A 25,833-nucleotide genomic window follows, 5' to 3' on the forward strand; every position below is an offset into this window, starting at 1 on the left:
ATTTATTTTATTTATTTGACAGAGATCACAAGTAGGCAGAGAGGCAGGCAGAGAGAGAGAGAGGGAAGCAGGCTCCCCGCTGAGCAGAGGGCCCGATGCGGGGCTCGATCCCAGGACCCTGGGACCATGACCTGAGCCGAAGGCAGGGGCTTAACCCACTGAGCCACCCAGGTGCCCCCATTTTTGTTATTTCTTAATTATGTTGGGGAAGGTAACCCAGGTCCCATGGAAAACAGTTACCTGAGTGCGAAACCCCCTTAGTCTTTGCAGTGGTGTCAGCAGGGACAGTGCCGACTCGGACTCACAGGCCACACTGAAATAGCTCCTGAGAGCCCCTGGGCAGCTGGGTCAGTTAAGTGACTACCATGGGCTTATGTCGTGATGCTGGGTCCTTGCTCAGTGGCGAGTGTGCTGCCCCTCGCACCACTCACGCACGCAGGTGCACTCACTCTTAAATAAGTAAAATCTTAAAAGGAAGAAAAAAAAAACTCCCCTAAGAAACTCTTAACTCTGGGCCACAAACAAGTTCTGGGGGGGTGGGGTGGGATGGGGGATGTGCTGACTGGGAGATGGGCATTAAGGAGGGCACGTGATGGATTGAGTGCTGGGTGTTGTGTGCGGGTGATGAATTCTCTCTCTGAAACTTAACAGTACACACGTGTATGTGCTAACTTGAATTTAAGTAAAATCTTGATGTGAGAAAAAGAAGAAAAACCCAGCTCCTTGTGTGAGTTTGGAGTGCTTGTGAGTGATCCCGATTTTTATATCGGTTACATAGAGTGATTATATCAACAGTCTGGTTATTTTTTCCTTAATACCTTCTAGCTGTCGTTGAATTAAACAAGTAAAGCTACTGGTTATTAGATGAACTTTGGTTGTTCTGTAGATCAGCTTTGGTACAGCCTCTTGATGAGTCTCTTCCTGATGGAGTAACGTGCTGCGAGGCGGTAACCCATTTCCCTCTGTTGCAGCTCTGCCGTGGAAAAATAAGCTGAACTAAAATAAAACTACATCTGTTTGTTTCTAGAAGACCCATTCGAAGATTTTTTTGGCAGTCGAAGAGGCCCCCGTGGAAGCAGGAACCGGAGCACAGGGTCGTTTTTCTCCACCTTCAGTGGATTTCCGTCTTTCGGAGGAGGGTTTCCGGCTTTTGATTCAGGTATTAAAGCCTTCGATTTGATGTCCGGGGCAGACGTGCGCACGCCGTTGTTTCGGAAGGAGCGTCTGTCCTTCTGGTGCGCGTAGCCGTGGACGTTTGCGGTCGTTTCCTGTGTACCGAGTCTGTACTTAGTAACCTGCGCTTTCCTCTCTCAGCTTCCCAAGAGTGTTTTACTTGAAAATCCACTTCTAATCTTACTACTAAAGGTCAACATTTCATGAAATTCCTGGTTAAAAGAAGTCACTTGATTTGGGGCAAATGTGAAAAATCCCACCTGTAGACAATCTCCCTGAAACCTTTTTTGTCTGACCTCCTTGGTCGCTGTAAGAACAGTAGGTAGTCTGCTGGGAGGGTCCAGGCTGAGGAGACGAGAAGGGGGCTCTGAGCCTGTGCAAGCGTCCTTGGCCACACAGAGTGCGGCCCGAGGGGGTGACTATGTGGCCTTGCCCTATAGCGGCCGGCAGCTCGGTGGGGCGCCTGTGACTCTTGAGTTTGAGCCCCATGCTGCGTGTAGAGATTCTCTAAAATAATAAAATCTTTTTAAAAAAAGGGCAGCTCATCAACCAGAGTACTATGCATGTGGCCTGATGTAGTTATGTATTTTATCTGAAAAATTAGGATATTTTCTTTGAAGATCATATATCTCCTCTTAACAGAGGAGCTCTTGCATTTCCGGATGCTCTGACTTCTGCTTGAATCGATGCGTGATAGGAGTTGGCCGTACTTGTTAGGAGCGCTGCCCTGCAGCCTGCCGCTCAGCCGCCTTCCCGTCCCGCACGCTGCCAGCGCCGCGCACGCGAACGGGGGTTCGATGGCGCGTGGATGCACAGGGCTGCCGCACAGCCTTGCCTGGGGGACCACGCAGTGCGCTGCCGGTGAATTTGCTGAGACTCGAGGGAGAGTCCGAGAAAACCAGTCGAATACATCAACCAAGTGGTGCTTCACTGAAGAAATGTGTGTTTCTGCCACGCATGGATGCAGACCTTCTAGCAGCCCTGCAGAGAGTTCTGTTCAGGGGGCTGGGGGTTTGCCCTGGCGTGAATGTCTTCAAGACGGACAAGTAGTAATAAGCTCTGGAAACACGCCAGTCTGTTGCAGAGATTGGTTTGCTCTTGTGTGACTTGAGGAGATCGGGGGTTTATGGCCTCTGGTGTGATCGCCGTGATTGAGAACGTTGTGCACGAGTGAATTATGTAGGTCCATACTTTTCCAGTAAGGGTTTGCAGCTAAAATTGTTTGCGCTCTTTAATAACCCAGAGGTTCACCCCTTCGCGCTCACACCGTGAGGAGGAGGTAAGCAGCTTGGCTGTGGCATTCTGTGCTGGCGAAGCCGCTCTGCTCCTGTGGCTTCCCCGGGCCCCTGGCCTCCTGCTCCGGCGTGGTGCGTGGAGGTGGCCGGCCAGCGGTCGCCAGGGTGAGCCGCCAGAGCGCGCAGCAGAGTGCTGGCGGGGAGAGGGGAGAGGAGACCGCGTGCGAGAAGGGGCGGGGAGGCCGTCGGGCTCCCCGGCCTCCAGAGGAGCACGTGCGCGCCCCCCTCGTCCTCGTGGCTCTGGGGCCGCTCTGTGCGGGCGCTGCTCTTCGTGGTTTGATCCGTTCTTCCCTGGTTTTCCTGTTACTTATACTTGCCTCACATGAGTGCTGGACAAACTGGTTCCTAATCTTCCTGTTTTCCTGCAGGATTTACTTCCTTCGCATCACCAGGTCTCGGGGGCCTCACTTCATTCTCTTCTGCGGCATTCGGTGGTAGTGGGATGGGCAGCTTCAAGTCTATATCGACTTCTACTAAAATGGTCAACGGCAGAAAAATCACTACAAAGAGGTACGGTGCTTATGCGTGCTTCTAAAGGAGTAGGTGTGCTCTCCAGGGGCACCATGTGTCCTCGGCGGGTGCTTGGAGTGTGCAGTGCCGGTTAAATTGGACACCGCGGTGGGGGGGGAGTCCTCCAGTGTCTGAGTCAGAGCTTTCTCTCTGAACTGCTTAGTGTTTCTCTAGTGGAGGTGGTCTTTGCGTGGAGCCACGTTCAGAGCGTGTGACAGAGTAGTGACCGTGGAGCTGGAGTGCGCGGGCACCCGGGCCGTGCTGGGGTCGCGGCTCAGTCTGTCAGAAGGAATGCATTTTAGGGAAGAACTGTCGTCAGTAGGTTGCTCTCCCCCGGGTTCTTAGCCCCCAGCAGGGGTGGTTTCCTGCGTGCCGGTGGGAATGACGCCGGGTTAAAATACAACGCTCAGTGTATGTACTTAAAAAAAGGTCTGCGATGCATTTTATCTTTCAGAATTGTGGAGAACGGTGAAGAGAGAGTAGAAGTTGAAGAGAACGGCCAGTTAAAGTCCTTGACGATAAATGGTAAGGAGCAGCTGCTGCGCTTGGATAACAAGTAACCAGGCTCGCGCGTGGCCGGAGCGCGATCCGTAACGGGCGCCGCCGAGGACCGGCACGAGCGCTTTTTTGGGAAGATTTCAAACGAACTCCACTTTCAGTATAATGTACCTAGTCTAAAGTATTTATACACAGCTCGCCGGAGCCCTGTTTGTCCTAGACCTTTGAGTTTCTTGTTGGGACCACATAATAGGACCATTGTTTGGGGGTTTCTGTTTTTGGTGTTTTTTTTTGTTTGTTTTTTGTTTTTTTTTTGTTTCGTTTTTGGTTCTGTTTCGTTTTGTTTTTGTTTTGTTTTCTTGTCTTTAAAATTGTTGTAAATCTCTGTATGCACTTTGCTTTTTTATTAAACGTAATCCAAGGCGGCCGTGACTCTTTCGTACACTAACACCAGCACGGACCTGCTTTCCATTGTGTTTGAGACGTGAGCCGCTAGAGTCAGCCTGCTGTGAAGTTAACATTGCCAGGATGAATCTTCCACAAAAATAATTTCAGTTCTTCTCAGTATTTAGTAGTGAAAGATATTAATGCATTAATGGTGATACATTTCTCGTTTAATAATAAATTGAGGATGTTTTTCTAGTTGTGCATGAATGCTGGCAACTTAGTAAGATTTGACAATTGTTTAAATATGTAATGTTAAGCTTAGGTTTAAAGTAAAGCTGGTAAACTGGGTCTTTGTCATTTGCTTTAAAAAAAAAAAATAAATGCAAATGTGTTTGGTGCATTCTTTCCTGAGTGGGGCCTGTAGCCTTCTTGTGTCCGTGTATGATTTTGTGCCTGGGCCTCCGGTGTCCCTTCACTCCTGTGCAGTTCTGTTCCTGGCGGCGGACGCCGATACGAGTGACCTGCGCTCATCTTCCTCAGTGTTTTCGGAGGGGGGTGGCGATTTTCCTCTGTGTCTCCTGTAAGGACGAGCAATTCATTGAAGCTTCTCCTGTGCTAACATTTTTATGGGGAAGGAAGAAACAGCTCTGCAGCTTTTTCATTCTTTCCAAGTAGGTTTTAGTTTTCTAGTGTACGTTTCATGCTGACCCATTTGAAGATGTGACGTGCCTGGCAAGGTCATGGGGTGACAGAGATGTGAACGTGAACAAAACTAAAGGTCTTCTTTGTTCTTGGACGTGTCAAATCTGCCCCAGTCAGCAGTGACGACTGGAATTCCAGCCACAGGGATGTTACACGGGACGTGCGTGCATTTGAACGACCCCCACTCAGCTTCGTTTTGGGTAAGCGTAGGATCCTGCCAGAAAGACAGGAGGACCACAGGGGTAGTTCCTTCATGACACACAAGTTTCTGTCTGTGCAGGTCCGGTTGGAAGGCATGTGGAAATTGCCCAAGTACCCTAGAGTCTTTACAGAATCAAATCTGTTTCTGTTGAAAACAGTATTGTAGAAAATCCCATAGAAAATGTTAAAAAAGCAGTGCAAAATGTGGTGTAAATTCATTATTTTTTTAAAAAGATTTTTGTTTGACAGAGACAAGAGTACAAGCAGAGGGGGAGCAGCAGGCAGAGGGAGAGGGGGAAGCAGGGTCCCCACTGAACAGGAAGCCCGGCGCAGGACTCGATCCCAGGACCCTGGGATCATGACCTGAGCTGACGGCAGCTGCTTAATTGTCTGAGGCACCCAGGCGCCCCTTAGCGTTAGTTCTTAAAGACAGCTGAACTGAGGGAAGCCGTGGAAGGTGCTGAAACGTCTGGAGAAGAGAGGCACGGAGATGTGTCACACCGAGAGGACGCTTGTAAGTTCACAGACCGAAATTGGGACACCAGAAAGCCCATTTTGGTTTAGGCTGTTAGGGTAGATGGTTTCTGTTAGGAGAAACTGCAGTCGGTACGTGGGATTGACAGTTGTCGTTGGAGGTGGGTGGGGTGATGGTCTCGTAGGGACATCGGGCTCCTGACCAGAAGTCCTTGCTAATCTGTTAGAGCTTCCCGGGAGGTGTTGCACTAGAGCCGTGGCCTCCTGTCTGCGGACCTTCGGGGGTGGCCGAGACTGTTGGGTGCGCCTCCCGCGGTCAGCTCTTCCCGCACGATGCATGGCACAGGCAGGAGGTCTGACTTCCCGGGGCCTTCCTGCTGAGCTGGCCTGGGCACATCCCCGTCCAGTGTTCTTCATCGGCAGTGGAGACCGTGACCTTTGTTCTGCACTGGTGGTGCGGAGAGCAGTGTTCATTTTATGAATCTGGGAGTGGGGTGGGGAGTTTCCCTGTCACTGAGGATGTGAAGTCGTCTCTTCGAGCCTGGGAAGATGCCTTGTGGCCCTGCGCGCGCAGGAGCGGTGCTCACGCGAGGATGTGCCAGAAGACGTGCCAGCCGAGCTTGTAGTGCGGGCTCCGTTCGTTTGTCGGTCCCCACACTCTTCTGTGTTTCTGTAGCCTCGGGGGCCTTTGGGAACAGGCCGTGGGGCACCTGCCCTGACGTGCCTGTGCCCTGAGTGCACTGTGTGTCACACGCTGTGTCCTGTCTGCTTTGTGCTGCGTGGCTCTGTTTGGGGGTGGAAGTCCTTACAGTCACTGAAGACAGGACGGCGCAGTCTTGATGGGCGTCGGGCTGCTCTTTTCCCGGTACCCCGTGGCGGTCCCTCAGTTGGTCCGATCGAGCTCTGATGGATTTTGCTTCCTCTCCCTGTCCTTCGCCGTTCAGAGGATCCAGAGGCGAGTTTGGAAAGTCAGTAACTATGAAGAAGACGATGACGATGTTAGTGGCCGCATGAATGGTCATTTGTCTTTTTTCCCCCTTTTTGATATTCTTTGAGGGGTAAATTGTAGAAATCTGTGCAGTTAGCTTTAGGGTTATTGAAGTTACTCTTGGAATCTGTGTACCTAGTCTGCTGATGTCTATTCCCCCCCTCCCTTTTTTAAAAATTCTATCCATTTATTTGAGAGCACATAGGGAGGGTGAGGGACAGAGGGAGAAGTAGACTCTCCGTGGAGCAGGGAGCCCAACATAGGGAGCCTATGTTGGGCTGGACTGAGCCACCCAGGCGCCCCGGAAGTCTGTTCCTTACAGAATGGCAAAGCTCCCGAGGAGGTAAGACAGCATCTTTCCAGTTATTTGTCATTTCTGTTGAGCATCTCCTAAAGATTTAAAGTTTCTCCTTGATTACTTGGCTCCTAGCTATCATACCCTCTTCAGGGACTGCTGGTCTCCTTTTTCTTTGAAGCAATACACAATTATTGAAAGTTTGTATTTTCAGAGAACCCGGCAGCCGTTTGTAATCTGCCGTGTTGCTTCTTGGTGGTGGCGAAAGGCAGCCGTCAGCACGTTCGGTGTGGCCTGGAAGTACTGGCTGCCCTCTCTGGCGGTTTTCAGGCAAGAATTGCTTAGTAAATTGAACACTTGAACACTTAGTAAACACTTAGTAAATTGAACACTTCCGCTTCGATTTGATTAGATTATTTATTTATTTATTTTAAAAGATTTTATTTATATATTTGACAGATCACAAGTAGGCAGAGAGGCAGGCACAGAGAGGGGAGGAAGCAGGCTCCCCGCCGAGCAGAGAGCCCGACGCCAGGCCGATCCCAGGACTCTGGGATCATGACTCGAGCCCAAGGCAGAGGCTTTAACCCACTGAGCCCTCCAGGCGCCCTTCTGCTTTGATTTTGGATAGATTTCCCAGTCTGGTCATACGGGGACCTTTCTGTTGTTGCTTGGTCAGCTGTGAGGATGCCGCGGTTCCTTGAGCTGTAGTGGGTTGCGTTCATTAGATGTAGACCTTGGTTCTAAGTATGATTAACAGTTGGGACGGTGGTAGGCCAGATGCTTTTCCTTTTGGCTAAATTAGTTCCTGCATCTTCACATCGAGAGGGTCAAGGGAGGGAAAGTTAGAACAGTTCTTCATCGTATCAGAAGCGTTAGTCACAGGGATCCCCCTGATGTGCGGAGACCAGGACTAGCTGGGACTTCAGAGTCCCACTCGCTGGGGGAGGGGTGGACGTGGGCACCGAGAGGCCCATGAACTCGTTGTTTGCCCTCGGGTGGCACATACTTCTTTCTTGTCTTTGTGGTCAGACAATCTCAAGACTCCCTGGGTGGATGAGTCATTTACGGGGGAGCCCCCAGGGGACGATGGGTCTTTCCCCTCGTGTCTGAGCATTCAGGAAACGGAGGACTCTCTTCCGAGTGCAAGCGTCCAGGACTAGAGGCCCTTCGGGCGGCACTGCTGCCGGCGCTGGTGCTGAGGCGGAAGCCCGGCATGGCGTGGGCTGTCCCTCTCTGGCCGTCCTTGTTCGTCTGGGACAGCACGGTTCCGTGCTCCTCCATGCCAAGTAATCACGAGGTGTGGTGTGGCAGGGCTTGAGGCTATGTCTTGGTTGACAACGTTTCTCTGCTGCGTGGACCCCTGAGTAGTAAAGGGTCAGTTTCAGAGTCTAGGAAACGGCAGTGCATTCCGTACAGGATTGAGGCGTGTGAGGGAGGAGTGTCTCGCCATCGTGCCCCTTTCCCCACCCTACTCTCCTCTCTTGCTGACCGCTGGGGACACCATCCTGATGCTGAAAGTGTTCCACATATGGATAGGAAGACACCGGACATAGGCCTTTGTGTGTGAGTGGCAGGGAGCCTCGCCGAAGGACCTCGGAGCTGAGATGCCGCCGAGGTTGGGGTGGCTCCTTTGTTCTGGTGCTTGGGGAAGACCATGTTACGGGGGGGTTACCCTGTGCCCCGCGTGGGCCCCCGCCCCAGAGCTGGTGCGGCGAGGGTGGTGGATCGTAGCACGTTGGGTGGACAGCAGCCTTTCCCAGAGGCAGCCTGACGTGCTGGTGGGAAGGGTGGCCCACGCAGGAGCATGGCTCCCGGCGCGGTCGCTCTGTCCTCACGCAGGCACGCGGTGACACTGTGGTTGTGTGTAGTCTGATGCCTGTGGGAGGCTTGTTTCTCAGGCATTTCCCCCTTTTTGTTTCTTACATAATAGAGTTAATGATTGTTCCTGAGTATTAGTATGCCAGCCTTCCTGGTTGTAGATAATTCTTACTTATTTTTTTTTCTTAAATATTTTATTTATTTATTTGACAGACCACAAGTAGGCAGAGAGGGAAGCAGAGAGAGAGGAGGAAGCAGGCTCCCAGCTGAGCGGAGAGCCCGATGCGGGGCTCGATCCCAGCGCCCTGGGATCATGACCTGAGCCGAAGGCAGAGGCTTTAACCCACTGAGCCACCCTGGTTGTAGATAATTCTTAACATACGTACTAAGTCATGTGGTTGTTTTTTTTTCATGAACAGTTTTTTTTGTTTGTTTTTAAATTCTTTATTTAAATTCCATTAGTTAACATATGTTACTGGTTTCAGGGGCAGAGTTTAGTGACTCATCAGTCCTATTTAATACCCACTTCTCATCACCTCCCGGGCCCTCCTTCACCACCTAGTTACCCATCCTGCCACCCCCTCTCCGCCCAAAACCCTCAGTGTGTTCCCAAGACTTAAGATTCTCTTACTGTCTGTCTCCTGTTTTTGTCTTATTTTGCCTTCCCTTTCCCTGTGTTCATCAAACTGTGGAACAGTTCACGAATTTTCATGTGGTCCCCGGTGGGGGCCGTGCTAAGCTCTGTCTGTGCGCTGCCAACGCCCTGACCACTTCTCTCCGTGACTTCCCAGCCTGTCGTTGGGAGGTGCGTTTCCCCTAGAGGGAGTTAAGGACCAGTGTTCTCCGGCACTGATGCTGTGTTCCGTTGTGTCGTGAACACCCGATATCCTGTGCATGACACAGTCACACACACATGAGCAGAGGTCCTCGCGAAGTCGGGCCGACAGAACGGGTGTTCCGTTGCCTCCTTCAGCTGCCACCTCGGCGAGCTCGCCCCTTTGGCCCCGAGCTGGCGTGGGGCATGTGCCGAGGGCCTCATGAAGCCAGGCTGCTGACCACTCTGCCCGTCCCCGATGTTAGGAATGTTGCTGCTGATCAACCTGTAGCCTGAACCGGTGACCTCCTGTCTGAGACTGGGGCGTTGCCTGGTAGGATGCCAGGACGCGGACGTGAAATCCGGAGCTGGAAGAGCATGAATGCTGGGCTCCATGTGTCCTGCCCACCATCTCCCCTCGTCTTTCCCTGAGCCATGGCCTGTGGACCGTTTGTGGACTTGTGTGTGGTCATCTTCCTATCTTGTCCAGAAAGGCGGCTCGGTTTTGACCTTCAGTTTAATAGCTTACATCTTCCACAGACGAGTTTTCTCTCATTTTCTTACACTTTCACATGTACGTGTAGGTCTTTTTGCCTCTTTAAGTTCCGTGGAGTGTTTGTGCTGACAGCGTCTTTCTCCCAGCGGCCTTTCCGTTTCCTCTTGTGCGTTTCCAGTGGACAGACAGCTGTCTGGGACTCCTCTGGTCTTTTGGCCTGATTTTATGCCCGGATCACCTTGTGTGGGTTGTAGTCGCTGGAAAGGGCACCTTGTTCTCAACCCTATCTTGGGTGCTCCTAAGGGCTTGGATGTGAAAGGCACAGTCAGCTCAGGTACCCACCCTTGTTTGATTTCCTTTATTAATTTTCCTTTATTATCTCACCCAAGTGAGAAAGTAAGTTTTTATATTGTCTTCTTATCCAGTGGCTTCACTGTATTCTTGGTTTACTCTGTTTCTATTTTTTTTTTTTTTTTAAGGTGCGGCGGGGAGGACAGAAGAGGGAGAGAATTTTTTTTTTTTTTTTTAAGATTTTTATTAGCGAGAGAGAGCAGGAGCATGGAGGAGGGGCAGGGGAGACCAGACTCCCTGCTGAGCAGGGAGCCCAGTGTGGGGCTTGATCCCAGGACCCAGAGATCACGTCCAGAGCCGAAGGCAGACACTTAACCTTGCCTGAGCCACCTAGGTGCCCCTTGGCTTACTTTTTTAAAAATAGTATCAATCTTTTATTTTTTTCAAAGATTTTATTTGTCAGAGAGTGAGAACACATGCTCAAGCTGGGGCAAACAGAGAGGGAGACGCAGACTCAGTCCCTCCTGGGCAGGGAGCCCGATGTGGAGCTCGATCCCAGGACCCCGGGATCATGACCTGAGCCGAAGGCTGACGCTTAACGGACTGACACACCCAGGTGCGCTCCAAGGACAGATATTTAAAGAAAGACTTCCTTGGCCCTTATCTCACTGGAGCGCTCCGTTGACCAGCCGATGCCTTCCCACTGGCCGCACCGGGGTTGGACGTGGGGTTGAAGTGCTCTGCTTCCTGAGCAGCTGGTCTGGGGCCGACTCAGGCAGGGCAGAAGCACCTTCACGTGCTGTGCGCTCTGACAAAGGCTCTAATATCCATTGTGGTTCTCCGTGTCACCGCGTTTTAACATGAAGATGTCCCCTGGTTTTGTTTTAAATTTCCTTTTAAAGAGAGGGTCAGGGCAGTGTTGCTGACGGGTCGTGTTCACCGCTGGCGTTGAGTGGACGCAGGGCTGGGCCTCGTTGGGCTCCCTGGTGGGGCCGTGGTGCACGGGAGGCACCTCTTGGCGCTGTGTGCCCTTTCCTCGGGCGGGGGTACAGTCCCTGGGTCACCCCCGGTGTGGCGTGCTGAGTAAAACAGCTGTAGCAGTTCCTGGGCACATATCTTCATCTAAAATAGATTTTTGAAAGATTTAACAGATGTCAGGATTTCAGAGAGGGTAGAGTGAGAAGAGACTGGGAATATCAGATTTTATGAGTATGTGAACCTGCGGAAATAGAATGTTTATTCTGCTTTATGATGCGCCTTTTCAAGGTTTGTTTCAGTCACTGCTAATAATCTTTCCCGTCTCCGTGAGGTCCTGCTTCAGAGCGGTGGTTACCGAGGACTGTGGGGCCAGCAAGCAGGCCCGGCAGCACGCTCGGGGCCCAGGGGCTCCCTTCACACTTTAGGGGACGCCACCCCCCACCCCCCTGCCCACACTGGTCCTGTCCTCCCGTGGCCCTCTGCAGCAGGAATAGGGCTGTACGGCCCCGAGACCTCCACCAGGGTCGCTGCAGGGGCCGCGGGCTTGGGGACAGTGTGCTGGTGGCCTTCCGCCTTTCTGCACCATTTTGTTCCTGACACGGTCCTCCGTCTTCTGCTACCATTGGGTTGGACGCAGGGGTCGGCGGCGTCCTGCGGTAAGGGCTTCAAACGTGACCCCTCGTCCCAGGATGGGCCCAGCTCCGGGGAGGCCGGCCCAGCGATTCTGGATGGATCCAGGTAGACAAGCCGCAGAGGAGAGTGTGAAGCCCTAGCTAGCGATCCTGTGCGCTCTCCCGTTTCCGGCTCAGGATTGTCCTCCAGCCAGCCGGCTGCCACAGGGTACGGTGACAGCATAATCCCAGCGGCGGGCTCGGTGTGCCTGGCCATGCTGGCTTCGCTGCTGCCGTGACATGTTCTGCCGGGGCTGTGGGGTAAGCGGGATCCAGCCTCGTCCCACCCCCCACCCCCACCCCCAGCCGCTCTGCACGGTTTGTCCCAGAAGCTGTGCGTGTGGGGTCTCCCTGGGAGCATCCGTGGCCGCCCCCGCGTTTTTCAGAAGGCTGCCCGCTGTGCTGCCTCGAACGCCACACGGCCGACGCCACACACGAGCTTTGAGGTCTTAACAGAGGCCTGTCGAGGACCCACGCCTGCCCGCTAGCCACGGGAGAGGCGCTGTGGGCCAGGCCCAGCTGAGGGGGAGGTGGTCGTGTGGGGCGGCCACACTGAGGAGGTGTGGTGCGGTGCCTTCTGGTCTTGGCTTCAGCCAAAGTACTTGGGGGGAGCCGGCAGCGCCGGGCTTCGGGGTGCGGCTTCCTTGCAGACTGCTCCGTCGTGGCCCCTCCTGTGGTTCACGTGCACTCTGTGTCTCACGTCCCCGCGGCCCAGGCGGGAAACTCCGTGCTCTTCCTGGCCTTCACCCCAGATCTGGGTTCCACGTTCTGCTCCCAGCACTACAGCCCCTCCCTGCCAGGGCCTGGGCCCTCCTGTGACTTGGTTTCCCTTCAGGTGATTGGCCATGGTGTGCTTTCACGGTGTCTGATTCCTCGGAGAACTAGTCCTTGTCCCCCTTAGCGAGCGGGCACGCCGACCTGCCTGCCCGGTCCCGCTTGTGTGTCCCAGTGTCACGTGTCCACCGTTTGCGGGCTGGGACTGAGTCCTTGTTAAGACCCGCGCTGGGACCCCCTCAGTTTAGGAAACATCTGAGGCTCTGTGATGCGTCTGTTTCCCTGTTCTGTCCCAGGCCTCTCCGTGGCCAGTCTGTCCTCCGTCCCAGGCCTGTCCCGGTCTGTGCCGCTGCCTGTGCTGTTCACACGTCCCTTTTTGCCCTCCCCTGCCGTTGGTCCTCGGTGCCGTGCACTGGCAGAGCCTGAGGTGGGTGGCACCGACCTCGTGGTGGTGCCATGTCCTGTTAGCGTGTGTCCCACGCTGGTCTCCTGCACCCGGCACAGGCCAGGCCCTGAGGTTTGACTGAATCTTCCGATGGGCCGGGGGTGCGTTTTTGGATGTTTGTGTCCGCTCACTCTCTGGGTGGTAATACTCAAGGTTTCAGTGATTGTGGCCCCTGCCTCGCCCGTGCCCCTACTGTGGAAAGGCAGTCATGACCGAGGCCTCTTGGTTTGTACTTATTTGGGAAAAGTGATTCTGTTATTTCTGGAGGATTGTTTTCATTTGCCTATCATCAAGCCAGAGTGCACGGCTGTGTCTGGGCTCCATTTGGGGAGAGAAGCGAGGCGCGTGGCGGGTCGCCGGCGCCTGGCCAGCCGCGGAACATTCCTTTCATAGCTTCCCGTTGACTTCAGTGTGCTTTGCCCCGGGAGCCTGGCAGACCGCGTCTGTTTTTAAATCTTGTAACTTGGTGCTGGGGGCAGGACCAGTTCTGGCGTCTTTAGTTTTCCAAATGAAAACGGTGCTCGGACTCGTCCGCAGCAGGAAGCGCAGGAGAAGAGGCGGCGGAAATCCCAGCGGGATAGTAAATTCCGTGTGGGTCGTGGAGCTCGACGCGGCTTACTTTTTTCCAGGTATTTGGTGTCCGCGTCATCCGGTACAAACCAGTCCACTGAACTTGCCGCGTGGTGCGTGCCACGGGAGGGTAGGGTCTGGTACTTCACGAAGGCCAGAACGTCTGGAGAAACGCGTTGAAGCAAAGAAGTAAAACGTGGCTTTCCGCAAGGGTGGCGTTGGGTCTGGGGGGTGACGTAGGGAGGATGTCGTCTGGCTGGTTTTAGTTCAGAAAGTCGTCAGTGCCACCGGGGCCCCGTGCGTTCGCGAGTTGCCCGCCGCCGTCCCCGAGCGCCCAGCAGGGAATCAGGCGTGTGGCCCGCGGCCCCGGGCTGGCAGGCGGAGCGCTCCCGACCCTGCCCTGCTGTGTCCCTGGGCTTCGGTCGGAACCGAGGCCGGAACAGGCGCTCTGAAGGGGGGTCGGGGGGCGGGCATGCTCTGGCCCAGGCGCGGCGGCCGGTGCTGCTGTCCGTGCTTCGGACGGTGAACGGGACCGCTTTGAAGCTGAGCGTGGCACGAACCCTCAGAAGCTCCCTATTTCGTTGCCACGAGGTGGGAGCAGTGGGAGCCTGACCTGCCCCTTCATAACCCAGTCCATTCCGATACGGGGCACGGGGTGTCCCCCTTCCAGACGCCCCACCCTCTCCTTCCCCCGTCCCCATGCCTCTGGGTCTGCCGTGGTGGGGGGCACTCAGCCTGGGGGGCTTCCCGCCCCTCTGCAAGGACCAGAGCCCCTGCCCGTGCCGCAGGCTCTACGCGGGGGCTCCGAACGGTCCGGTCCGGTGTAACGCCGTCATTCTTCAGACCAGCACTTGTATCCCCTTCCTCAGTCTCGAGGCGTGCGTGCCACCGACCGGGAGAGGATGGTGGCTTTCTGTTTCACAGACCTGTCAAGCCTGTGAGCTCAGTGTGCACGTAGGGGGCCCAGTGAGTGCGTGAATGAGTCCGTGGGGACTGAGCCCTTGCAGAAAGTTTCCAGTGAGGATTTTGGGGTAAAACCGTGATTTAATCTTTGCTTCTCATTTCCTTCCTTTATCTCCTTTCTCTAAATCATTTTTTCTGGTATTTGAGACACTGTCCAGTTTTGTGGAATTTTGTGGGGTCATTGACATGATGGTCCTTGCTCCAGACCCAAAGACCTCAGGAGCTCTTGGTGGAGTGATGGGCCTGGGGGAGCACAAAGGTCACTGTGTCCCCCGTAAGGGTCGACTGTGGGGTCAGGAAGACAGTGACATGTGGGACAATAGGTGCTAAGCTGCATGTCTGAGCACTGTCTGTGACAGGGTCGCTGTGGACCCGACAGCCTAGCTCTCGGCCCTGGCCGCCCACCCCTGATCACGCGCTGACGGCCAACGCAGGGCCCGTGCAGTGGGGCCCGAGGGAAGGCGTCTCGTGGAGCGCAAGGCCTGAGCTGCAGCGGCACTGGGATGTGCTGGGGAGCACGGGAGACAGACCCCGAGCCTCTGGCCGGAGCCGGTGGGTGGGCTTGGGCACTTGGGACAGGAGCCTCATGCCTGGGTCCCCCCGTGAGCCCCCCGTGAGCCCCCAGCTTCCCGTACCCTCCTGCAGTCGGTGACGTGCTTGCCTCCTGCGCTCTGAGCATGTCCGGATCCGAGAGGCATGGGAGACGTGGCTCCTTCCGCTGAGCTCGTGGAGGGCACGGAAGCCTTCAGTGTGCGTGTGTTTTCTGTCTCTCCATATTCAGAGCGTTCTCAGACCGTCGTCGAGCTTGACATCTTAGAGACTTTGGGATTCTAACCACACAGCAAACCCAGAACGTGACGCAGCCCTGGAAGCCGGTGCATGTGCCTGTCCGGGCCCGGGGAGCGCGGTGGGTTTAGCGCAGAGAGACCTGGGCGCGGCAGGACGGCCCAGGCCTGGCGCTTCTTGCCCGGCCGGTGGCTCGTGGGGCCCTGTGGCGGCCTTCCACCGTATGACGGAAGCAAGGCCAGCGGCTGCGCCCTGACCAGCCGCCGCCTCCTCCCCCCCCGTGCGGGTGGTCGGGGCAGCTGTGGCTGCAGGTGCTTGTGCAGGTGACAGGGAGAAGGCCACCTCTTCTCTGACGGGCGCTGGAGTGGCTGGCAGGGAGAGCCTCGGATCCGAGTGCCCCTGGGTGCGGTAAGTAAGCGGGGATGGGCGCGGCTCCCCCCATGTGCCCTGGTCCCGGTGCCCCTGCCATGTCCGGGCCGGCTGCCCACGAAGCCAGGCACATGTGGGGAGGTCCGGACCATGTTCTGAACTCGTGCTGACGTGTTCTTCAGGGTCCCACGGTTGATCACAAGGTGTGACACTGTGGGGCTGGGAGGGGCGGCCTGTTTTCCTTGTGGGGTCCCAGCCTCCTTCCCAGGTGGAGAGCAGGCTGAGCAGGGGCCTTGTAACATTCAGGGCGCAGAGCTGGTCATGGTGTCTGGGCCACCCCATTGGCCGGTGCTCTGGATCCCCGGCCACAGGCCCCTCCCTGTGTGTGGCTAGCAGCGGGGCGCCCGCAGCCACTGAGGTCCTGGCTCCCCACCCTCTTCCACCCCCACTGCAAATGCAGGCTTTGAAGTCACGTCCCCGCCCATCAGGGACTCCTGTCCCCCACTCCCTGGGGCCTTTGCCGGGTATCTGGGAGCCATACTTCTGTTGTACTTGCCCCAAACAACACGATGCCACATAGCAGACCACAGACCCCTGAAGCGGTGGGCTCCCCCTGAGTGCTCCCCCAGCCTCGATCTTGCCTCTGTTCTAGGGCCCCCACTGACTGCCTTCCTGCTGCAGACACGGGGTGGTCCTTGGCTGAGGCGCCCACCCCGGAGTGACATGACTGCCAGGTCCGGGAGTCCCTGTCCTCTTAGTCCCCTAACTCAGTCATCAGCTCAGGTTTGAGTCTGAGAAACCTTCAGTGGGTCAGAGGTCCTCCCCGGAGACGTCTGCCCTGGCCCCGCGAGGGCCGCCGAGCATTCCCTCCCTCCGTGAAGGTCCGCCTGCGTAAAGGACCCCAGAGCTGACACATCGTCTAGGTCGGCAGGTGGGGCGTGTGTGCGGATGCGGGAGAGAGCTGGACGGGGCTTGTAGCTGGGCCTCGCTGCGGGGCCGGGGCTCCGAGGGCCAGAACGTGCGGAGCGCCCGTGTTGGGCCCAGAGCTGGGGGGGAATTTTCAGACTCGCTCTGGAAAACCCGTCGTGCCAGCTGCGCGTTGCGGGCTGCCCCAAGACTTCCTGTTTTCTAGTAATTTCTCTTCCTGGTGTGGGTTTGCCACCTCCATTGTGGCCATGACTCCAGTGGCCGGTGCTCCCGTGTGAGGGCAAAGGTCACACGAGGGCCTGGGGGCCGGAGCTGGAGGCTCTGAAGCTGATCCGGGAGAAGGGCTTTCGCGGGCTCCGGAGGAACGGAGGCGGGCACGCGCTCAGCCCAGCGCCGAGCCCGGGCCCTGCTGTGAATGAGCGGTGAGCCCGCACCCGTCACGGGAAACGTGCAGACGGCCCGACACACTGCGTCTTGGGAAGTGGAGCCAGTGCTGCTCCGACGGGCGGCGCATGTAGAGGCCTGTGCACCTGGAGGTCATGCCAGGAAGACGGTGGCCTTCCCATGGGGCTCTGGTCCTACACGGGCTGTCTGGCCATCCGGTGATGCTTGCTCCCCGGATGGTAGGTGCCCCCACCTCCCTGTCCGGGGCAGAGCAACTAGAGGCTCTGGGAGCGGCGCCCCCCCCAGCCGGTTCCCTGGGGTGGGGGCGATGACGTCGTCATCTGCAGACTCAGAGGGCACCTTCCTCTACGCTGCGCGCCTGGCCGTCAAGAGCCTTCAGAGAATGAAATCCAGATCTTTCCGTGGTGATTAGAGCCTGTTTTCTGATGTCACTTCTTGTGTCTACCTAACGTGCGAGACGGCTTTCTGTTTCTACAACAAGTAGACACATATCTTTCCAAGCAGTGAGGACGGTCCCACCTTGGATGTGTCTCTGGGGTGACAGACGATCTGTGTGGTCGCGGCCTCGGCTCTGTGCGGGCAGGGAAACAGCCGTGAGGTCCCACCTCCCGGCCCGCGGACCTCTCCTCCCCTTAGGGGGACAGGTTCTAGAATCCAGGCTGCCCGGCAACGGGATGGGAGGCTGCATCTGGAGACTTTTCCTAGCAGGGTGCTAACCACTGGGTCGATTTTGGCAAATCTGTCGTGGGTAGTCTGGCCCCCGATGGCTTTCAGTAGGCCGTGCGCGCTCCTGACAACGTGTGACGTTGCTGGTGTGCCCTGGGCCTGTCCATTCCCCGCCCCCGCTCAGAGGCTACGGTCAGGCCCGGAGAGCATAGGTGGTGGACTCAGCCCTTCCTTCTGCAGACGCGTGGGGGCCCAGGACAGGTGCAGAGAGGAGCTGTGAGCTGACGCCCGCCCCGTCCTGTGCTTGCAGGTGTGGCCGATGAGAGCGCGCTCCTGGAGGAGTGCCGACGCAGAGGCCAGAGCGCGCTGCCCTCCCAGCCCGCCAGCGCCAGCGGCCCGTCGCCGAGGTCTCACAGGCCGGCCTCCCTGCCCAAACCCGAGTCTCAGCACATGCGTGAAGAGGAGGACGAGCCAGGCAGACAGCGGGCCACCGGCAGCCCCTGGGACCCCTCCGTGCTCTCTGCAGGTGTGCAAAGGGAAACCAAGGCGGAGCTTCCCCGCGGGGACGCTGCCCTTCCCTCCCGAGACCAGAGAGGACCGAAATCGCTCCTGTGCTGTTGTGTCCTGACCTGAGTGTGGTGGGGCCGGGCGGGGGGGGGCACACCAGTGGCTGCTCAGAGCACAGGCTCCTTGCTCTCGGCCCCCGTCCTGTGAGATCCCCCAATTAAAATGGGGTGCCCGTCTTCCATGATGCTATGGAGTGTGTTGTCTTGGGCAGAGGATGACAGGTGCTGCTTTTACCTTAAATGTTCCTTTTTGTCACTTTGCGCTTAGTGCTTGAGCTCGAGCTGCTCACGGCACCCGCGGGCGCCTGCGGCCTTGGCGCCGGGATGTCTTGCATTTGCTTCCTCCCCCCATCCCTCCCCCTGCGCTCGGTTCCAGGGACAGCAGAGCCCCCAGCTGGCCCTCCCCACCCCTGCCTACCTGGGGGGAGCTGGAGCGTCTCGGACCCGCGCTGCACGCGCTGGGCGATCACGACCTGGTCCCCCGAGCCCGGCTCCGCCTTCCTCCGGCTTCTCAGCCTGTCATTTCTCGTAGAGCCCTGGTGGGTCTTTGGAGTGAGCTCCCCGTAGAAGGCCCCGGGCTATTTCTGGGAGGACGGCTGTGCTGTGGCTTTGACCTGTGTCCTCAAGTCCCGGGTCAGGGGGTTTGAATTCTTCATCAGTGTGACCCATTTGTGCCCATCTTGGTTGTCACCACGGGGAGCAGCACCGTGACCGTCGTGTGCTGTGTAGTAGAGGAAGACATACGTCCTCGGTCCCCTGTGTTAGGGTGATGTTACGGTATGTGCGAGGCTTACTGTGGGCCTCAGCAGAACGCACTGTCGCAGCTGTCCCCTTCCTGCCCCGAACTTTCTGTCGGACAGGCGGCCCCTTGCCCCTCCTGGTCCTCCTCGGGGTTTTGTGGAGGACGGAAGGAAGGTGCCACCCGCTTGACCATGGGTGTCCTGGGGCTTCAAACCGCAGCAGAGGGTACACGGGGCTGGGCACACGTGGCTCCCAGCTCTGCCCGGAGCGGTGCTAACACAAACAGGTGGCCCATTGGGAGACATTAGCCTTTTCCTGTGTAATTGAATGACAAATGGAGGGAGTCGGAAGTGCTGTATGAATTCAGAAAGAGCTCATTCTGCCTTGAATGGGTGTGTGGACATTTTCCCAGGATCGATCGTCAGCTCCCGGGACCGGGTAGTCTTTGGGCAGGGGGCAGGCTTGTCGATTCTGTTGGCTTGAACGAATCGCTGTGAGGACAGTGATTTAGGGAGTCCTGTCTGTCTGGTTGGAAGGACGCCATAAGCCTAGCCCCGTTCCCAGGAGTGAGGTGTGCAGACATGGGCTCCCTAGTGGTCTTCCTCGCCACACAGCCAGGCTTCCGCGGCAGGATGTGGGGTGTGCCATCACCAGCAGAGCTGGCCCAAGGGGCACCTCCTGAGTTCAGAGCGAGGCCCGCGCTTCCCAGCGAGACTGCTTGTTCTCTCTAGAACCGAGACTCCATCTGCCGAGTGAAGGAATGAGCCTCCTGGAGAGTCCTGGGATCATAGGGGTTTTGACTCTTCTCCCTAAAATCTCATGGTTTTGTCAGTTTATACCATCAGGCCCCCTCTAAGCACTGATTTGACCCTGGCACAAGTCTTAGACCAGAGAGGCCAGGGACGGACTCCCATGGTGTCCAGTCCTTTCTCTCCGGCTGTGGAGAGACCTGGGGCCTTGCCTTGTGTTCCCGGAGTATAACCCCTCCCTGGTGGGGTCAGGGCAGCCAGAGCACCTTTCAGGGGTGGGGTGGTTTCTGATGCTGTTGAATCACCATGAGTAATGGGGTCTTGAAAAGATTGTCGGGTTAAGTCACTAGAAATTACAGCCTCGAGCCCCTTACGGATTTACCTTCTAAGCTGTCCCAAAAGAAGGTCCGCAGACTAAGTGAGGAGAGAATGTGGCACAAAATTGCAGTAGGGCACAAAGCTGGTGACGGCCGTCTGGAGTAGTCCAGCCGTCCCCTCCGCGGTCTCCTTGCTGTCGGCAGAAGGCTTTGCTTCCCCGCGCAAATCTGCAGTTCGGGGTCCGACGTTGCAGATGCGGGTATCAGTCAGCAGTAGAGGGGGGCTGGGGCAGAGGCCCCGGAGCTCCACACGAGCCCTGGGCTCAGGACACCTGGACGCCAGCCCCAGGCGGTGCAGCCTGTGTGCTCTGGTGTGGCCCAGCGTGTCCCGTGGCGGCTTTGTGCCACGTTCCCAAGCCTTGGGTCATTTCTTCTTCAGGGTGAGTGCACAGTCAGGAACTTGTTCCCGGGGCACCTCTGTGCAGGAATGGCCCCCGGACAGAGGGGCCCCTGGGAGCCCGCCGATGGCCGTGCAGCGTGGGGGGACCTGGCAGCTCTGGGAGGGGATTCTGCTGCACTGAAGGTGCACTCTTGCCTGCCTGTGCCCGGGACACTGAATTTGTTGCTTCTGGGAGGGGTTCCCACGGGGCGGCAGGCCGATGGCTGCAGTGCAGGGAGCAGCGATGTCTGTGCACGGCAGGCAGGGGTGGTGACCACGGTGCAGCGGGGCGGTGGCTGGTGGCGCGGTCTCACCCGGCTGTTGTGGCCGTTCCTGTGCCGTTGCTCTGCACCCCCAGCCTCCTGTCCAGCCCGCCAGCTTCCTTCCAGGGACAGAGGCTTGTCCGGGTTGCACGCTGCGTGTCGCCTGGACATGGTCCGAGTCCCATGTTGAGGAAGGATTCGTGCTTTTCATGTGTGGACCCCGCGTAGACTGCATGCGCCAGGGACACGGAATTGTTCAGAAGGAAAATTAAAGTTACTCAACATGAAGAAAATTCACGAACAAAAGCCTAGAATTGACTCCTGAACTTTGTTTTATTTTCCTGCGTGGGGGTTCGAAGGAAGCACTGGGCCGCTGGGGTGCACGGGCCTTGCAGAGCTCGTGCCCGGGACTCGGCTGCCCGGCCTCCCGGCCTCCCTTCCTGAAGGCTGCGTCGGCTGGGTTTTGAGGCCTGAGGTCAGCGTCTGCAGTGACACTGGTGCATCAAACACGTGGCGGTCTCTGACATGGTTCCCCGTGTGGGACCCTGGGCGCCAGGTGGCACCGGTGTGGGGCATCCGAGTGGCCATTCTGTGGACGGACCAGCTGCGCCGGGTGGCGGGAGGGCCCCCTTCTCTCGTACGCCTTGTTCCCAAACACAGATGTTGGAAGGAACTATCCCAGTGATTCTGCTTTACCGTGGAGCTCAGCGGTGCGTGCCTCACCTGTCCGACCTTCGCGTCGACCTCTAAGTCCCAGGGCCGTGGAGTCCAGGCTCCGCGCTCCCATTGTCCTGCTGTTTCAGATCCTTAACACCTGAAGGGTGTCTCTGTCCCCATGACCGCGCCGCTGCTTCGTCCTGGGGACGGGGCTGGTGCAAGCTGCTTCGTGGCTGCCTTGCAGCGTGTCGAGCAGACGGTCTGCCGTTGGCTTGGACGCCGCTTGAGGTTTGTGCCCCAGGTGTGGCTTGGGGTGGGGACCGGGGAGTGGGACCGTAGCCAGTCCCTGTGGAGCCTCTGCCTCGGGCCCTCTCCGCGCCCCAGGCCCTTGGCTCCCAACGCCCTTGCACCTGCTGCAGACAGAGGCGGCTCCGGGCGCACTGGACTGCTTGTTCTCGGTTAGCTCTGTGAAGTTGCGTCTAGTGACTGGGGAGCCCCGGGCCCCTTGAGGCTCTGCTGGCCACTGTCTTTGAAGGAACGACCTGGCGGGATGGTCGCGGTTGGTGCCTGAGCAGGGTCCTGTGCCCGTGAGGCCTTGGGCCCGTCTGTAGCCTTGGGCTGGCCAGTGTCCCTCATGGGTCCCAGACGCACGGGACGGGCACCTCCCGGGTGGGACAGGTCCGTGGGGTCACAGGCCCAGAAGCTTGTCATCTGTGCTGAAATTCCTTTAGTTGGTTCCATGTTATTCTTCTGATATCGTCCTAAAATTAAAAATGCCTGCTGAGCGGCATGTTAATAGGGACTTGGAGCGAGGTGTCGCTGTGTGCTGTGATAGCCGGTGCTCTCGGGTGGCTGGGGCTGGAGCATGGCAGCACCGAGCCCAGCCCTGCCCGGTGTGTGCCCCGGGGCTTCAGGGTCCCTTCTGGGTCAGGTGTTAGGACTTCATGACTGGCGTGGGGGTCGGGGGCCCCAGCTGCCGGCCCTACGGCCCCACCATGTTCCTCCGGGGCCGCCTCCCTCAGCCTGGGTTGTGGAAGCGACAGCTCGGTAGGGCACGCCCAGGCGGCGCGGGGAGCGTGGATGGGGACGGACTCCCTCACCTTCCTCTGACAGGCGTCCTGAGCTTCCGGCCTGCGGGGACAGCATAGCGGGCGTTTCTTTTTCTTCTTGGGTTATTGTACATGTGGTCGAGTCTGCTGGGGTCTGAGAGGAGGCCGTCCTCCCCTCTGCAAAGTGATGCCCACAGTGAGTCCGCCCACAGTGGGTCCCTGTCCCCCAGTTGGTCGAGCCTTCAGTCACTCGTGAGGCCTCTGAACCTCACTCCCTGTGTGTTCCTTTGGGGCCACTGGCCGTTGCCTGCACCACTCCTGGCCAGCCTGCGAGCCCCCCAGGGGAACGATCCCGTTCGGAGTTTTCTCCACAGGAGACCCACCTGGGACTGGTCGGGCCACCCTGGTGTCACCCTGTTGTACCTCCTTGGTGTAACCACGTCCACTAACAGACCCACAGACCTGTCCCCAGACTGGCTCTGCTTCCCTGTGTGATGCCTCGCAGGTGGCTCTCCCTCCCCTCGTCCCTGATGGTGGCTGTTTGGTCCGCTCCCCGGACTCACCCCTCCCGTGCCCTGCCGCGTGGCTTAGCCCTTCGTCTCTTCCCCCCTGTTGGAAACCCCGAGGCAGCTTTCCTGCACGCTCGGCCCCGGTGACATAGTGACTGGCAGGCCTCAACAGCCCCCAGGTGCGACATGCAGATGCCCGGGCTGTGGGGGGAGGTGGTGAAGGACCGGGGAGCACAGGCCCTCCTGCGTCATTCACATGAGGACTGAGTGACTGAGGCACGTGTGATCTCCCTCAGTGCTGTCACGGGGCAGGAAGACTGCCCTCGCGGGCATCCCCCTGGCCTCAGGAGGCAGGTGTCGGGGGCTCTTTGTGCGTTGGCCGTCGGCCCCCGTCTGACTGACACAGGCCCTGCGTGCCAGGGGTTCTGGTTCTGCAGAAGGACGGGTGGTGCCCCTGCGGCGTCTGCGGACAGGCCGCGCCTGAGCCCCAGACAGGAGAGGGTGCCCCACCATGTGGCTGTGTCCTTGAAGATCCCGAGAGCGCCTTCGGGTGGTCTTCAGGCAGGTTCAGGGGCCCGAAGGCGTTGAGGCCCAGGCCCACGGTGACCGGCTGTTGAAATCCAGCCTTGTTCCCCGAAACCAGCATCAGCCCGTGGGCCGGCTCGTCTGTGCCGTTGTGCCACCACGTCGTTCAGACCCATCCACACAAGGTCTCGAGTCCCTTCTGCAGACCCGGAGCCGGGGCTCTGCAGGGGGTGAGGCCGTGAGAGCTCGCCTGTCGCTCCTTCGCCCTCTGCGCACTGGAGCCCACGGCCCGAGGGGAATGGAAGGTTCTCGTCCTCAGAGGAAGCGAGGGAACGGATGGCCCAGAGCCAGGGAAAGGAGTCCAGCCCACAGCCGGGCTGCCCCTGTGGATGGGACTCTGGCCTGGCCGGGGCTACAGGGAGCCCGTCGCCTGGGGCGGTGTCCGCCCCTCTTGGTTGGGGCGCAGGGTCTCGCGCGGGTGTGGGGTGGGGTTGTCGGAGGGTAGGAGAGGGGAGCGTGGGCTGCACGCCCGCCCCCTGTGTGGCTGGGATGCTCTTGGAATCCTGTCAGAGGCCTCGCTGTGGGGTGGAACCAGGCAGCCGGGGCTCCTGCTGGGGTCCAGGTGTGGCCTGGACAGAAGCAAGAGACTGACTTTACCGTGTGGGTTTTTTTTTCCCTAAATGCGGGGGAGTATTTGGAAACACGTCGGCCTCTTAGTGGGGAGGCAGCCGTTGTTGTGCACAGTGTTTCACGAGCCGTGTTTCCTTAGGATCCAAAGAAGGTGGCAAGAGGAAGAAGCAGAAGCAGAGAGACGAATCCAAGAAGAAGAAGTCGACCAAAGGCCACCACTAGACGGACTCGCGGCCACGCTCGCTGCCCGAGCCGGCGCCCCGGCCGGCTCCGTGTGGTCGCGTGCACGCGCTAGCGCCGCCTGCTTTGCCTCTGTCCCAAGACCACACCTCAGCACGGGACGCGGAGGAGCCGGCAGTGACGGTCGTGGGTGGCGGTGGCACAGGTGTGGAGCCTACCCGACGGCCCTCGCTTCTCCCAGCACTAAATCCGATCGCGTCTTCCCGGAGTGGCTCGGGACCCAGCTCCTTCTTTGTAGCCTTTCAGCCACCAGCTGCTGGGCTCCTTCGAGCTCTTGAGGTGTGACAGGTGCAGGCAGAGAACGGCGTGTGTGTTCATGGAATGACTTCCTTCCTTCCTGGCCGCAGATTTCTGGGAGCTAGCGCGCAGGGAAGGGCGGGGTGGCCAAGCGGTCTGGTGCATCGGGTGACCGCCACCACGGTGCTTGTCCTTCAGACGGGGGCGATGGTGGGGTGCTCGACCTTCTAGCAGCTCAGCAGCTGGCCTGGCCTGGCCCGTGGGGGCCCTGGGGTGACTCACTTTAGATACAAAGTCATTCCTTACGTTTATCGTAGTTTTAGTCTCTAGCCTGAACTTAACTTCAGAGACGGTTTAATTTTTGGTAAAGCTCATCTTTTTTTTTTCTTGGACCCTTAATTCTTAGCATACACACAGGATCCTACAGAATTTTGTTGGGTGAATGTCATCTCTGGCTCTTAATTTGGGTGATGCTAGGGAAGAACGGAGGAGGTGTTCACACACACACACACACACACACACACATACGCGCAGGTACGAACAGGGAGGCTGAACAACGTGTGTCCACCTGTAAACATTGATTCCTTTGCAAACATTTTTCCTGGCAAGATTCTGTGCGGTTTCCTGAGCTTCTGTCTTTGCATGATCAGCTGCTGCTTAACCCTCTGCTCCTGACCAGACCCTGCACAGCCCTCACCTTCCTACACGCGCCCTGCCGGGGCCGCCCCCTCCTCGGCACGAGGGCGTGCTCACGTCGTGCTTGCGTGGGAGCGAGGGGAGCCGGGGACTCGTGTCTGTGGCCGCGTCAGGGTTGCGAGGGCCACCAGTGGGTGCAGCCTTTGAATTTAAGACGACTGTTACAGGCAGGTTGGCTTGGTTTGGCTTTGGTGGGAGGTGGTGTGGACTGGTGTTCACTGCTTATGGGGGAAACGTGCCCGTGGAGGTGTCCTGTGTTTTCAGTGCTACCTACAGAAATAAAACGTAAACGCACCATGCTGCTGCTCCCGTGACGTCCTTCCTGATGCCTGCACGTCGCCCCATTACCAGCCGTTAACAGTGAAGACTGTTCCGGTGTCTCGATCCTGCAGTCAGGAGCGATCCAGTGCTGGTTGGGCGGGTGGCTGGATTTGGGACGACTGTAGGGTGAGGGCTTGTGTGAGGACTGCACTCCCGCTGAGCTGACCTCGGGTGAGACCGAGGCTGGCTGGCAGGGAGGGGACAGCAGAGGACTTGGGGGACATGTGCTGTTGCGCCCATCCGGGCCACGGGCGCAGCGTGACGAGGGCTACCCTGTGAACCACACGATTCTGGGATAAAGAGGCCCACAAAGGACCTAGAGCCTCTCGCAAGGGGACATGTGGCCTGTGGGTGTTTGTACGATGCTCGCACATGGGGATCTGCTCCTGGCACCT

General features: G+C 57.8%; 1 protein-coding gene across 2 annotated transcripts in view; it reads left to right on the forward strand.

The window, feature by feature from the left end:
* Positions 1–25,413, forward strand: part of DNAJB6 (DnaJ heat shock protein family (Hsp40) member B6) — a 61,784-nt gene extending 36,371 nt beyond the window's left edge. The window contains exons 6-10 of one of the 2 annotated variants that reach the window (XM_080818826.1): positions 1,028–1,159; positions 2,837–2,978; positions 3,433–3,503; positions 17,810–18,025; positions 24,084–25,413. In XM_080818826.1, coding sequence (XP_080674952.1) covers positions 1,028–1,159; positions 2,837–2,978; positions 3,433–3,503; positions 17,810–18,025; positions 24,084–24,166 — 644 coding nt within the window. In that variant the 3' untranslated portion in view covers positions 24,167–25,413. Of the gene's footprint in view, positions 1–1,027; positions 1,160–2,836; positions 2,979–3,432; positions 3,504–17,809; positions 18,322–24,083 lie in introns of those variants that run through there. The other variant, XM_080818825.1, reaches the window with a different exon arrangement.
* The last annotated feature ends 420 nt before the right edge of the window (positions 25,414–25,833 follow it).

This window comes from Martes martes (assembly GCF_963455335.1).
Source record: "Martes martes genome assembly, chromosome: 11".
NCBI classification, from domain to species: domain Eukaryota; kingdom Metazoa; phylum Chordata; class Mammalia; order Carnivora; family Mustelidae; genus Martes; species Martes martes.